The sequence below is a fragment of the Python bivittatus genome, unplaced genomic scaffold (genome assembly GCF_059951505.1).
Source record: "Python bivittatus isolate LINGU-HERP-01145 unplaced genomic scaffold, Pbiv_v1 ctg000210_np1212, whole genome shotgun sequence".
Taxonomy (NCBI): Eukaryota; Metazoa; Chordata; class Lepidosauria; order Squamata; family Pythonidae; genus Python; species Python bivittatus.
Window position 1 is genome coordinate 10,696,344 of NW_028277053.1, and position 16,311 is coordinate 10,712,654.

Sequence of the window (16,311 nt, forward strand, 5' to 3'; positions counted from 1 at the left end):
CATTATAGAGGGACAGTGGTTGAAAGGGGTTGGGGGCAGGATCACATCTGCTGGTTTTTATTGCTGTCCTGCAGACATTGATATGAGAAAGGAACAACTCATACCCATATTTTTTAAAAAAAAACTTGGCCAACTGTATGAAATATTTTTTCATGGTATGTGGTCTGAACACCTAGAGGAGGATAACTTGAGAAGGGTCTCACCATGATTGCCTTTCAGTCAGAGATTGTAGCAAGTAAAATAAAAAGAAACAGGTTAGAACATTGTAATGAGAGTTCATGTGTTTTAATAGAATTTATTTTGAAAATCACAAAAATCCTGTCTATTGCTGGGAGTTGGTGAAGAGTCTGCAATTATGACTTAAACTGGTGGTTAATTCAATCTCTAATCTGTATTTTGTGCATTCATTTCTTCCTACTTTTTAAAATGGAGAAATACGCAGAGCTCTCCCAACAAGACAGATACTCTTAGGGAACTACTTATTGCTTTCTCTTCACTTCCCTCTTCTTAAAAATGTTGACTCTCTGTATGATTTTACATATTTTTAAAAATACGCATCCCCATTACCCATCATGCTATTCCCTTTTGGGGTAAGCAACATTATGTGAAGCACAGAAAAGGAGTAAGAAATAGAAAGCCAGAAGAAATAAAAGGCACTAGGTAAGAAAAATTATATAACTAAACCTAGTTTATACCGTCCCTATTCAATGTATCTCTCCATGCCTTTCTGTCCTGGCAAACTCACTTTGCTTCTTATAACACTCTGCACTAATCCATGCATTGTCTTTGATTCTTTAAGCTTCTCACCTCTTTCTTTTGAAGAAATCATCAACTCCACCCAACCATGACTTTCTCAGTCTTCCCCTTTCTCTCAACTTCCTTCCTATATTGGTTTTGCAATTCAACCCTCTTCATTCTCTCTATATGACAGAACCATTACAATGTAGTTCTCTTGTCCTGGTCAATCACTTTTGTATTCAGACTATGTTCATTCATCCCCTATTCATTCTTGGCTCTGTCTCTTACTTTATCATGGAGATGTTTGAAGTGTGGTTTCCCGCTCCATTCAAGCTACTTTCAGCTGACATACCTAACTCTCATCATAGAACAGAATAGGCATGCTTTTATCCACAAACCTTTTGCCTTTTTTTAAAACAAACATTCATTCTTCACAACGGATCACCCATTAGCTACCACATTTGCACATCTTAACATTTCTCCATCCACCTTCCCACCTTTAATAAAGATTCTATCAAGGTACCCAAATTCATCTTCGTCCTCATTGCACCATACAGTCTACCTAAATTTGTTGCAAATCATTTGTGTACTCAGCCAATATGTCCTCACCTATATACAACTACATGCCCCAAACCAGCTTCCCTCTATTGCCGTTCCTTCTATATTTTTCTATATGTATCTGAAACAATAAGGGGGCAAGACTCATCCTTTTCTTACTCCCTGCTCAACGTTGAACAATTTACTAAACATTCCCTTCCATCCACACATTCCATTCACACATGATTTACTTCCATCATATACCACTGTTACTGCATTTAGCAACCCATTTTCAACCCCATACTGTATTCATATAAAACACTCCGTAATTCATTTTATTACATACTTCCTCTAAATCACCCAGTGTATACTAAGCTGTCTAAGAGTCATACATTTCTTAGTGACCTGTTTAAGAGAAAAAAACCAGTTTGGTCTAGTGGTGAAGGCACCAGGCTAGAGACCAGGAGACAGTGAGTTTTAGTCCTGCCTTAGGCATGAAAGCCGGCTGGGTGACCTTGGGCCAGTCACTCCCTCTCAGTCCAGCTCACATCACAGGGTTGTTGTTGTGTCACTGCCTTGTATTATTTATAAAAATAACAAAGCCAGGATAAAAAAATCTAAATAAATAAATAACTGGCATATCACCCACCCCCTGCCTGGCATAGAGCCTTATTACACTTCCAAAAATTTGCTTATTGTCTCTTCTTGTACCCTTTCTACCACAATTCTGGCAAAAAGCTTCCCAGGCACAATTAACACATTAACCTTCTGGATGTTTGGCATTCATTTGTGCTGCTTTTCCCTTTGTATAGGGCAGTGTTTCTCAACCTCAGCAGCTTCAAGAGGTGTAGACTTCAACTCCCAGAATTCCCCAGCCAGCATTCTCCCAGAATTCTGGAAGTTGAAGTCCACACCTCTTGAAGTTGCTGAGGTTGAGAAAGACTGGTATAGTGAACACTAATGGTATTCATTCATTCAATCATGAAACATAGATACAGTCTTCCTGCAATATTAAACCATTTGCACAGCCACTCCATAAGCAAATTGCATTCACACTGTAACATTGCTGCAATTACACAGTTTATACCTTTGGCCTTACAATTTTTCAACATCCTCGCTGCAGTTATTTTTTCATCAACTTTTCTTGCGCTCATTTTTCTCTCTATTTATGGCATTCATTTCAGTTGCCCTCTTTGATATATTACTGGTCCATACAGATCTCTAAAATACTCTAGCATTCCCTTACTTCAGTTTATCCCAAATAATTTAATTGCTTATTTTTAATTCCATTTATTCTGCTGGAAACTCTTCATTTAGCCCTCTTCACCCACATCCAAACCAACTTTTTATTTCCATCCATAGCCTCTTTCACACAATCATTCCATCAAACATCCTTTTTCATACATCCTATTAGCATAATTCCATACTCTTCTGTCTCTCTCAATGCTAAGCGGTTTCCACATCCTCTTTCCTTACATCGGTTTTTCTATTTTTTAGGTGAACAATCTTCTAATGCTTTTTTTCATACACAATTCCTGCCATCTCTTTATGCAATGATTCTACAGTCACGCTTGTTTCTTTTACTTCTTTCCTTTTCTTCCATTTTTTCTGTGACCCACTCTTGACATGATCAAAAAATGGCATGTCCCAACTTCAGAATGTTTTAGCACCCCACGTCCTTCATTATTTATCCCAGTCTTTCAACATAACCAATCAAATCAATCATGCTTGTAGATGCATATTCATTTATGGACCCAAACTGATCTTGCTGTAATCAGGGAGTGTGGCTAGCAACATATTCTATGCTTTCTCTATGTTACTAAAAAGCATTATCTTAAAACATGGTCCAAGAACAAATTGTTGTTTGGTAAAAGTTCTGCACAGTGTCCAGTAGAAAGCATGAATAAAATATTAAGGCCTAGAACCAAAGACTTACCTCATTTGCCCAAGGAAGGTTTATGATTTTTCAAAGAGTAACTTCTCCTATTCTCAATTTCATAGGGGGAATCATTTTTGAAACTGAGTTATGTTTCATAAGCAGTTGATGTTTGTGGATGGAGGAACTGCCGGTCAAAGAGAAAACTTCAAATCCGCAAGGCCTAGGGTCTCTCTAAGGCAGGGTTTCTCAACCTTAGCAACTTTAGGACGTGTGGACTTCAACTCCCAGAATTCCCCAGCCAGCATAAACACCAGTCTAAGGTACATATCTTGGCCTGGAGAAAACTGGTTGTAATTCAGTCCCATTCAAATGGGGCAGATATTTTCTCAAGTCAACTGTTTATAGCTCCTTAAGAAGACTCCCCTCATGGTTGGAGATTTATGGGTTTAAGACAACAGAAACATAATAATTTAAACAAAATACACTATAGGCATTTTTTCCCACTTCCTTCATTATTAATCACCTCATGAGATGGCCCCAAACAGCTCCATTTCTCAGCTGAAGAGCGGCAAAGCACTTTACGTTTGATTAATGGCACTTGAGGAGTTGAGGAAAATTTTCATGCAATTTCTGGATGAGAATAAAACATCACCAACTGATGAATTAACCTTTTAAAGGAAATGTTTAAAATCATGCCTAAAGTGCGGGAAATCTTTGAGACTCCCTCTCTGTCTCGCTCTCTATCTCGCTCTGTCATTTAGCACACCACTGAAGATTATATTAATTATAACTATGTTTCCATACTTTACAAATATCTTGTTGAGCAATTTTATATCTCAAAATGTCTAGTATTCTCCAAGTGTAACTTCAAGAAAGCAATCAAGCCATTGAGGAAGAAACAAAAAAAAGGTGGGGGGAAGAGGGGTACTTGTATTTTAGAGAGAATGGAACTAGGACATTTTTAATGATCTTCTGCAGCATCCGCTTCTCAGGTGGGATATTGAGCTGGAGGAGGTGCAGAAAAGGGCAACCAAGATGCTCTGGGACTTGAACACCTTCTATATGAGGACAGGATGCAACACTTGGAGAAAAGCGTTTCTCTAATTTTACGTAGAGAAAAGTTATTACGAGGAGATATAATTAAAGTTTATAAAATTATGCATGGCCAATAAAAGATGAAAAGGGAGAAACGTTTCTCCATCTCCCATACTGGTAGATTGCAACCCAGTCAGCAAAACTAAACACTAGAAAATTGAAAACAGATAAAAAGAAATATGCCTTCACATAGCATGTAATCAGCCTATGGAATCTGTTACTGCAAAATGTAATGTCAGCTGCTAGGATCAATGGCTTCCCAAAGGGGCAAATTCTTAAGGCAAATTCCTAGAGACGAGGTCTATCAATGGCTACTAACTTTAAGGATGGCTACTGCCTCCAGCCTGGGCGTAGTCCACATCTACATAGTAGGTGCAAAGGAGCAGCAGTGGAGAGGAGGGCAGTCTTGATCTCCTACTGTGGGCTTCCTAGGTGCATTTTGAAGGCTACCATGTAAAATGAAATGCTGGTTAGATGCGCAAATCCCTGACCCAATAGACTGTTCTTTATATTATAAAGTACCACCTGTTCAGAATCAAAGGTACCCCAGGTTAAGAGATTATAGCATTGCTTCCTTAGTGTCTTTTAGTAAAAGGAAGTTGCCATTTAGATAGAAAAGCATGTATGGTGATGAGAATACCCACTCAGTGTGACATCAGCTCCGTGAGTTTGAAATAGATGTCTGTGCAGATTTTGGGCCAAAATTAGTGGTTTTATATATAATGCAATTAAAAGGCATGGGGCTTAGGCATTTTAGTATATCTAATGCAAGAGAGTGGATAGCCAAGGTTGTTGTCAGCTTTGCGAGGTACTCTAGACAAGAAGCACACCCAGGAGTACTAGCTCTGTCTTTATTATAAGGTTACAATAACAGAATTTTGCAAGTCTGAAAGTACCTCTCTCCCCCCTCACCTTTACAGTCCAAGAAACTAGGGAGGGTCCCTTCTGAGACGTCTGCCACGCTCCCATTCCTTCTGCAAGCTAAGCAGCCTCTTACCTAACCGTTGTCTAGTCTGCGGCTCTTCCTCCTATCTCCTAAGGTCATTCCCACGTACCATTACAACTGTTATGGAGATTTAGGAGAACAAAAAGCAATGAATTTCATAATGATATATTTAGCCTCAAAGTTGTATGTAACAATAGAATTAACCATTCAGGAAAGATAAATCAAGAAATAATATTTGATTTAATAGGTTCAACTTTACAAGTTTGCAGTAATGGATTCTTTAGGGTTTTTTTTTTAATGACAATACTTTTATATAGTATTTCTACCTGAATAGGATGTCCCTGATCCACTGCTGGACATTATATAGTACTTATCTTTGATCTGTAGACTAATTGCTTCTTGTGACACCATATTGCATGACATTGTAACAGTGTGTCCTTTGTCATCTCTTTAGTTCCTTCAAATATTTTTCTGTTTTGGATTCTGAACATTTCTTCTTTTCACCTATTCTATCCCGACAGCCCTTTTTTTCAGCTAAGTTTTTAGTCTTAAGTCTTTAGCCTAATTCAGACGTGACATTTACAAATATTGGTTTGATGTTGTTCAGGTAATCATTTCACCAGTTCCTGGATGGATGGATGGATGGATGGATGGATGGATGGATGGATGGATGGATGGATAGGTGGGTGGGTGGGTGGATGGATGGATGGATGGATGGATGGATGGATGGATGGATGGATGGATGGATATCATGAATATAAAGATTAATCTGGATGATCTCTTTGTCATGAGTATTTCAGTGACACTGTTGGGGACTGGTGGTTGAAGCAAAGCATCCAGGGATTCCCAGTGTGGATGTATGAGAAATCAGCATAACTATGCAGTGTGAAGTGTCTTAGCATTCCAGAATTTACACCAGCCTGTTCCTGCTTTAAAGCTGGAAATCCCCACATCAGACCTCATCATGCATCAACCAAACCATGTTGTCCTTTCATTCATTATCAGTGTGGAGAGTCAGCTAGTAAACTTCCCACAATCCCATTCAAATCCTTCCCAAAGCAAGTGGGGGAGAAGAGCTATTTTAAAAATAATTTGAATATCTCAACCTGATTTGTGTAATTAACTTCAACATTTTATTAATATTACTTTCCTAAACTGTCATCACAGCTTACTTTTTTTTTTAAATACAGTAATATATTGTGTTCTCATTTAAATTATCTTAAAGGAATTTGAATTTAATGTCTAGCCCAGCTTTACTCTTTGATTAGGTACAAGTGAGTGACATGAGCACCTACCTATAATTTGAAAGATGCCTTCTCAATTAGTTGTAAATCATTTACATTGCATATTCTTTCAGGCAAAAGAGTATTTGTAGCCTGTTAGAGATAAAGATCATGTTGTGAATTTAGAACTATTTAATTTTCTGTCTTTGATCAGCCTCAGTTCTCCTGGGGTGATGTTACAGCTTCAAAGTTCACATCTCAGTGGAATGGTAATTTCTTGCCACTATCTCCTACTCTCTGGACCAGGATAACTGATATTTAGAGACATGAAGGTTGCCCTCTTTCCATCATTTAACTTTTTCCTTGGAGCTGAGATCCATTCAGTAGCAAAGCCAGTGCTAGATCACATATTCAGCATTACTGAAGTCAGAACTCCAGTATATTTCACAAAGCAATTTATCCAAGAGATGTGAGGGAAATTGTACAAATCAGACATTAGAAACAAAACAAATAAAAATCTATTGTTCTGTCTCGCTACTGTCCCAATTCAGATATTGACATTTATAAAAATAGGGTACCTGCCTTTGTTATCATGGTTAGAATAATTGATTTCCAAAATGTTTTAAGTTAAGTAAAAAAAGAAAAAGAAAACAAGAAAGGATGCTCCTTATTCCACTGATCAAAATCTCATGATATATTGTTAAATGTAAAGACTGAAGAGATGAGGCATTAGCAGAACATTTCAAAACTCATGTGTCTTACAAACTGCCATTGGATAATTTCAGGCAAATCAGATGAGAAACACATTTAGAGCTTTGATATTATTGAGTATGTTGATATATTCAGTGGCTTCTGTAACAAAGTAGGATGGTGTCAACATGAGGGCGAAGGGTGCAATGATGTAATGACATGTGACTTAAGGATGCAAGTTGCATCAATGATGTGATAACATCATGGTGCACCTATTGCCATTTGACCCCATGACTATAGGGCTTCCTTTTACCAGATCATTGAACTGTCTACTCTGGCTGTCCACAGCCCTTCAACACTGAAAACCAAAGTCTTTTCTTGCCCCTAACCATCTGAAGTTTTTGTAACTGGTGATATACCAAGAATTGGACTGGGATTTGTTAACAAGTAAAGCATATTCTCCATTAACAAACTAAGGGAACTACCCCTAAGGAAAATTTTGCAGATAAAGAAAAAAGAATATTCATTTCACCGGTAGATTTCTCTAACATGAAGTATCAAATTGTGTAGAATGTAGATCTTCTCTCCAAGGAAAAAAGGCATCATGGATGCAGAAAGCCCATTGCCTATAGATATTGGGAAGACACTTATTACTCCCTACTAAATCTAATGCAGGTTTAGCTGAGCCAGATTAAACTGATTCTTGATGGGGATTACAGCCCCATCAGAAATAGAAAGTACCAGATTGGGGAAGACCACTATAAAGGAAATATTTTGGCATTCTACTTTTTGATTCTACGTGGGAAAATGGACTCTTCAGGAGGTCAGATTTTTTTTAAGCTCGCACTGTTTATAATTAAACAATTGTAATTCCATCAGATGGTCTACATATTCCACAGTATTCCATATGACAATTATAGAATGAATAGTGGGAATAAATAATGTGCCATTAGTTACAAATGCTCAAAGAATTGGTTGAGGATATGCATTTAATTACAGTTCATTTATAAAGAATGTGATTTTATTACAATCCCAGATTAAACTTTCCAAAATATCTGCTAAGCCAGTGTTGTCCAAACTTGGCCACTTTAAGATGAGTGGACTTCAACTCCCAGAATTCCCCAGCCAGCATGTGGTAAGCTAGACTGGGCTAAGCTAAACAGTCCTTGTGGCTGCCAGATCTAGGAACCAAGTGTAAAATTTGTCTATAAGCTATAGCAATGTCTCTAAAACACTAGAAGATAACACATTTTTCATCCCTATCTATATTCATGCTGAAATAATTTATTTAAATAGTGCTGTTTTATAGTTTCCTGCATTTTGCTACACAAATTTCAGCCTACACTGCAGACGGTGCAATTCATTTGCTAAATGTAATTTTCATCTCTGCATACTAATCGATTTCTCCACAAACACCTGCTATCAGTCATGATAATAAAACTGCCATTCTAAATTGAAAGGGAGCCAAATGCAGTTTCCTAAGGAAATGACTTAAGTGTCTTTCAATGCTACTTAATGCAGTAATGCTTCTGTAGTGCCAACATTTTTCCAGCCGTTCGCATTTTATATATTTTTATTCTGTTCCACCATTTCCATGTCAATGAAACCCCGAAACAGAGACTGAAATTCATTGGCAGGTTTTCAGATCTTGGGTTTGGGTTTCAGTCTAAAATCAGGTGGGCAATTTTGGGGTAAGAAAAGATAATGTAACCAGGGCAGGAGGTTTGGATCTAGAAATGTCAATTAAAGCAATACTTTTTGACAATTAATAGTAACAATAAAGGAGTGTTATTTTTTTAAAAAGAAATCCATGTTCAGTTCTTACATAAGAAAGACCTAGATGAAGAAATGGGCCTTTAGGAGACATCTAAAACATGTCAAGGTGGGCCTTTGGATAAATGGGAGTTAGGAGGTTGACCACTACTGTTTAAACAGTGATTCCTTGCTTGAGAATTCCTTCAGCTGATTCCTCTAAGAGAAAACTGACTTTTGGGGATGGACAAAACCATCCAGTCTGCTGTTCAAGGTAGTTTGCAATTCTTGTTCAAGATTACGAGGCAGGATAGACAGAGGCAGGGAGAGAAAGATGCATTCCAAGCCAGTTGCAGCCTGCAAGGAAAATGACCTTGCACTTTTGTACATGGTCTCAACCCAAGAAAGAAGCTAAAAGACATGATTTGGCTCCTGAAAGACTGTAGAATTTAATTATTTGGCTTTTATTGCTTGGACTATGCTTGAGGCAAATTAGGCTTTTAAAATACAGGTAGTCCCCAGGTTAAGAACACCCAGTTTACAGAGGACCTATGGTTAAGAATGGAGTCTATTATAGCAAAATTCAATACTACTTATACAGTATTATACAATAGTACTGTTCTGGCTTAAATACAAATTCATCTTAAGGACAGACCTTGGGAACAGAACTCGTTCTTAAACTGGGGACTACTTGTAATAATTCAAACTGTTAGTCCATATTTATCTGACCCTATAAAATTCTACGTGGTAAGGCTTACCATCTTGGTTGCAAAACTCTGAGTGACCACTAGGTATCAGCAGTTGTTATAATGTTCAGTATCTCTTTGCTGCCATCTAGTGCATGTAGGTATATAAGGGAGAATGAAATAGGGAGAGGGAAATCGTTTAGGGAATGCCACTCTACCACTTGCTGCTCCTTGGTGTGTAGTAACAATGTCCTCCTGTTTATTTAAATCATAGAGGAGTTTTGGGAACATGAGAATGTTGAGCTCTGTGAAAGAATGGAACTAGACTTCATAACATAGATGGTGTTACAGCTCCCATTTGTGTGTCTGTGTGTATAAGCTAATCTCCCTAGGAGCTTGAACCTTGTAGCTACAGAAACAAATCTCCAGATTATGCAGCGATTCTCTGCTCACCTATTCGTGTGTAAGCCCCTGGTGACATCAAATCCATAAATATATCATTAACAGAAAATGCATTGTTTCCTTTTAGTTTTAAAACACATACTGTATATTTCATCTTTCAGAACAAAGGGCAGTTTTAAAATGTTTTAAAATCACAATTGCTAATTATACTTAATGGTAAGATTGTGCATTTTGTAAATATGGTCCTGTATCCATTGGCATCCTCATGCAGACAGTAGCATCCCTTGCTATTGTGCTTGAATGATCCTAACATATGTAAATGAATTCAAATATCAAATGGATTTCTTACATGCCAGTTTGTTTTTAATTCCAAACCATTTTTCATCAGTCCAGGAAATATGTAAATAATTCTTTTATCATCTTCTAAGCTACAAGAAAACCACGTTAATCTGCTAATATCAACTGGTATTAATTCTACTCCAGATTCCCAAAGAGGCAGCTAATGGTAATTACGAACCAGTGTCATTTTGAGTGGTGATTTTATTTCATTTATTCAGAAGACACAATTGTAAACCATTAAACTTTTTAACTTGTTCAAATCTCTGGAAAAAACTACCACCTAATCCATGGAGCTTTAATTAGTAAGTAATGGCAAATAAGTTTTATTCACAGTCAAAAACAAGTGTTAGTTCTTTAGTTAATCTTCAAACCTTTTGCAAGTTACTCTGGCTAGGAAATGTGCAACCATGTTAGTTTAGAACCTGTTAAGCTTGGAATGGGTCCTACTGCACAGTAGTCCATTATAAATGCAAGACACCAAGGTCAAAAATTCAGGATGATGGCTGCAGTCACGTAACTGAAGTCTCACCTATTTTTTTTACACATGTCCCATTTTAAAAGCAGATGGGGCTTCAGTCACAAAGCCATGGCCTCTTCTTCTTTCTTTCTTTTTCTTTTTACCTGCAGAGAAGCCTGCAGGACACTTGAAGACAGGTTAGAGATCCTGTGTGTGATTGTTGGAGAACAAAACAGTGTAACGTTTGTTCCAAACTATTGCCATTTATTATCAGAGAAACAACATTTCAAATCAGTCTTTGAGCAGAATTTGTGTTTGCTTGTTTTTAGAGAGGGAAATATTGTAAGCTTCTTGAATAATTTTTGTAGCTCATTTTACAGTCTGATCCTTCAGAAATTGGTTGCAGCAGGTGGCAATATTCACAGCTGAACTTGGCTGATCTTGAAAAACTAAGTAGGGTCAGACTTGGTTAGTACTTAAATGAGAGACTCCCAGGGAATTCCACAGCTATAGGCAGCTGGGGAGTTGAAAACCATTCCAGAAAGCAAAGTGCTTCAGTGTTGGTTGCTAAGAAGACAACATGGATGAAGTCTCACTCAACCTGAGGGACTCTAATTACTTTCACTTCAGAAATAAGATAAATGCTTTAGAATAAATGTTTGTAATAAATGTTCAGCTTGCACAGCTGACTCAAAAGAAAAAAGAAAAATTAAACTAGCTGGCAACTCAGAAATACATGAAATATTTCTGCATGTATATTCCAATCTTGAGGCTTTAAAATGGATAAAAGGAACCTTCTCTTTGAAGGCCTGTCAGAATAAGACTCTTTGAAAACAGGGCTCATATTTAGGGCATAACGGAATTGATCCTGTGATCTAGAATAATTAGCTTTTTCCATCCAGTGTTTTTGCTCCAAGGTCATGCATATTTCTCAGTGAGAATGTTGAGCCAAATTGGGGTGGGGAATGACTTTGGAGATGTCGGTTGCAGACCAAAGGTTGCTATGGCCATAGGTAGACCAAACTGGTTGTATAAATGAGAACAGAAGCAGAAAATATATAGGAAATAACATTAAATTAATTCAGTGTATGAAGAAATAAAGTTCAGGATGCTCCAATGTTCATCCCACTCCCACTTTTTATTTTTGCCACCACGGACTCATTTTTTCTGCAGGTTCAGACATTTGGTATTTGCTGGGCTGAGGAACCAGGGAGGTAAAGCTTTCATCTTTGGATTCTAAGTCAAAATCCCTCCAAACACGACAATACCAATATTTTTTTCTTGAACTAGAGTACGTTGAAGATAAACTCTTCTGAAAAGGGTGTAATATAATACGTGAACAGATCAATTCCAAAATATTAATATTCATGCCTAAGTCTTAAATAAATACCATCCTGCATACATTTCAATTGTCAGTTTCTTTTTCCTACAAAGCAAGCCAAGAAAAAAAAAATGTCTTGCTCAGGTTTATATGTTTTGATAAGCTTATCCTTTTCCTGGTTCAAATCAAACATCACACTAAACCATAGTTAGGGATTTCCTGTAGTTGGCATGTAACTTATAGTTTGTGTTAACCAAGATTTAATAAAATGTTTGAGTTAATGAACCCCTGGTGCTTAAAGAAAATAAAAAGCAATCAAGTACAGGTAGTCCCCAGTTTAAGAATAAGTTCCATTCCCAAGGTCTGTCCTTAAGTCGAATTTGTATGTAAGCCAGAACAGTATTATTATACAATACTGTATAAATAGTATTGTGTAATGAACAAACTATTGTGTATTTAACTCAAATCATTGTGTATTTAACTTGAATTTTGCTACAGTAGGCTCCACTCTTAACTATGGGTCATCTGTAAACCAGGCGTTCTTAACCTGAGGTCTACTTGTAATGCCAAAAATGACGCATTACTTAGTGTGCAAGCCTGAATCAGGATTTGGGATCCAAGTGGTGGTGAATATAAATTATGTTTTGTTACGAGCCTCAGCCATGTTTTACCATTGGCCTGTTAACTAGAGTGTCTGTGGGTCTACCAGACAGAGAGGTTTCTGCTAATGGAAGAGATTCCCTGGTTAATTTGTAGACTGTTATAATTCTGTAAAAGAAGACTCATTCAACAAGCTAGCTCAAGAGAGTAGCAGTTTCATTTCTTTGACAGGAGCAGCTGCAGCTCCCTGGCCCTTTATTTGTTCCGGCTCAACCCAGCATAATATCTGTCATATCTTGTTCTTTTATCTTAATTACCAGAGTCTATTCCTTCTCTCAGCCTTAGCTGCTCAAGCTTACGCCCTGAAGGAAGAGAATGACAGTCTCCGGTGGCAACTGGATGCATACCGAAATGAGGTGGAACTTCTCAAACAAGAGAAAGGGCAGCTTTTTCGCACAGAGGAAAGCTTGACGAAAGACCAGCAGTTACAGTTTTTGCAGCAGACTGTCCAAGGCATGCAGCAGGTACAACTGTCTAAAGTGTGATAGCCTGTCCCAATCATGTCCAAGAAAAGTTGAAGTTGCTAGTGTTCTTGTGAGTGGAGAAACATCCCCACGGTGGGCACAGTCCCTTGTGAACTGGCAGAAAGGAAGAAAACAGGCTGAGTTCTACTGAACTCCATTTCACCAAGAAGGATCGACCTTAAATTAGTGTCAGGAGCAGCTCCTTATCATTTAGAAGATGCAGCAGAGGAGATTTTGGGTGAAAGGCCTGCCAATGGTCTTTGCTTCTCAAAGTGCAGCTTCACAGAGCAAACCTTGCTACAGCATAACTGGGCTTTCTATGAAATAGGCATAGTTAGCACTTCAGAGTATATTTTAAATGTAGACTTAGTCTACCCCAATTAGACTAAGTCATGTGGTCACACGGGCAATTGAGAATTGCCTTCATTATCTTATATATGCCCCCAAGAAAGCAACTGAATCCAACCTGTAGTCCACAGACCACTGGGGGTCCACATGAATACTCCACATTGTCCACAGTGAAGGTGCCAAAATAATCACCTTTTTTCAGTGGCTGAAATTTCACTGAGATTTTGAAGGTTGCTTGGAATTCCCCAAGTTTGGCATCCTTGTCCCCAAAGTCACCGGACTTCAGGAAGAGAAGGCTTTAATCTCATCTAATTTAACTCTGTGGTTACACAGAGGCCACGGGGAGACCATACATATTATGGATCCTGCAGGTGGACATGGGCCATCTGCTGGCTTTCATGACCATCAGGAAAAAAAAACTTTCAGAGATGTTGTAGTGGAAATGGCTGGGAACCGCTCAGGTCTAGGAAAGAACATTATTTCTTCTGGAGCAATCTTGCTTTTTGCAAAAATATAGTGCATGAGGCCAAGCAATGCTTCTTTTGCAAATAGTAACAAAAACAATCTGCACGATAGACATGGAAATTTATCCTTGTTGATGAAGGAAATGACTATCCTGGAGGGAATAGGACATTTTCATTTTTTTCAATCAGGATAAGTAGTTGTTCTTGATGGAGGAAAGACAGATACCATCACAAACTAAATTAAAAATAAAAAAAGCTTCATGAAACAAAACAGACAGTGCTCTGAGAAGGGGACTTGCCTTCTATTTTTCATGTTTCTGTCCTCCAGTTTCTTCTAGGCAGAAAGAAGCATATTTTGACAAACTTAAGGAATGTTGCATCTGGAAAGATACAGTAGGAAGCACTGAGACTTAAACATGAAGAAAATAAATGTATCTTAAACACTTTTCTACAAAAACACATAGAATCTCACACTCTCATTCAGGAGTGTGGAGCTAATCATTGGTGATGTCACAGCTACTGAACCCCAAGAGTGCTCACCATTCTGTAAGGGTGACCTCAAATGGGATAGAAAAACTACTTTAGAGAAGATGATATTTTCTATGCAACAAATATTGCTTCTTTAGGGTAAAGGCATTTTAAATTATCTGCATTCACTCAGGGAAAGATGTTTGGATCTACTGTGATAGTTGAGGAAATCCTGCATGTTCTTGTGCCCTGAACTCATATTTGGAGGTGGGGAAAAAAACCACTATAGCCAAGGAAAACATCTGTCAGAGGAAATAGATGCTTTCCCTGCTTAAAAAAAATTAATGCAAAGTTCTTTTTTCTCTTTTTCTTCCTTTTTCTTCAAGTTTTCAAGAGTCTTTTCCAAATTTTTAGAATGAGAAAAATCAGACAGTATATATATTTTGATGGCTAGATACTAGCCCCTGTTGGGTAGCAGTAACAATCTGTCTGAAAATGAAAATCCATTCAACTTAATGGCAGTTCAGGCATTACACTTACACATTTCTGAGATAATTCTCCCCCATAAAACTATGTTACAGTTTAATTTCATACCCAGTATGAGGCCTCTAACGAACACATGGAAATAATGTCTTGTATCCATGGTAACAAATGAGATTTTCTTTACCTGATCTTAAGATGGAATTGAATTATAAAACTATGACATTTTAGTACTGAAGGAAGCCTTCATGACTTATATTCCCCTGGCCTTAAAAACAGACAGACATTCCTTCCTTCTTGCATTTGAATTAGAACCATTCCAGTCTCAACTAAATCTTTTTTATAATAATTTTATTAAACATTATAATTAAGAAGATAAAAACTAATACAAACTAAAAAAAATTAAAAAAATAAAAGAATAAAAAGAAAAACATAGAAAGTACAGAAAAGAAAAAAATAGAAAGAAAAATAGAAAAGAAAGAAAAAATAGTAAAGGAAAAGAAAAGAAATATATAAAGAAATGACTTCCCCCTTCATCACAACAAGTATAAACAATTTTAGTAACATATCACCTTCTCTTAAAATACAACAAATGATCTCTTCTTCCCTTATCCAATCTCTTACCTATAAACAAATCCTTAAAGCCTCATCATTTCAGTCCTGATGTCAGTGAAAGTCCATTAAGGGTTACCAGGGAGAACAATGTATCTATTTTAACCTTGATCAAATAAACCAACCTTATATTCCTTCCTTTTACTTCTAAACATCTTAATCTTTAGTCCCTTCAAACAATGTCCTAGAACTTGATTTCTTTTCATTTTTTTCTTTGTCCTTTCTCACAAAATTCTTCAAAGCTTTAACAAGCCTCTTTTGTAAATCCAGTATAGGAAAATTATCCAGGTCACTCTCTTAGTTTGTTGTTTATATATCCCTTTTAATTATTAAGACATCAGCTGGTTTCTTTTGTACGTCCAGTGTAGCATCTTTTTCCATATCATTCTTGTAGCCTGTCATTTGTAAGTCCACTTTCAACTCAGTCTCAACTTTGTCAGGTAGAACTTATTCCTATTACATAACTTCTTTTAAACACAGTCTATCTATAGGCAGACACTCTTAAAATTAACCACTGGGTTCATTGTTCTCAAGTATCCTTCAATATGTCCAATTTAATGTATTTTGCTCCATTCTGTATTAGTACAGCAAATTTAAATGTTCTTCTCCTTTAATTATAATCTTTAGTTCCTTCGCTAGTGTTCAACCTTCAAAGTCCCATCTTATCATGTTTTTTTTTTAAAGAATTCAAAACAAAAGCATTTTCCCACAGGAATTAATTCCAAACTCTTATTTCAAATCCATCTGGAC

The 16,311-nt window shown here is 37.2% G+C and overlaps 1 protein-coding gene across 9 annotated transcripts in view; it reads left to right on the forward strand.

Moving 5' to 3' along the window:
- ENOX1 (ecto-NOX disulfide-thiol exchanger 1) overlaps window positions 1-16,311 on the forward strand; it is a 394,509-nt gene that overhangs the window by 335,610 nt on the left and 42,588 nt on the right. For all 9 annotated transcript variants that reach the window (XM_088139475.1, XM_088139474.1, XM_088139470.1 and 6 more), the window contains one exon: window positions 13,005-13,189. In XM_088139475.1, the coding sequence (XP_087995601.1) occupies window positions 13,005-13,189 (185 nt within the window). The remainder of the gene's footprint in view (window positions 1-13,004; window positions 13,190-16,311) is intronic.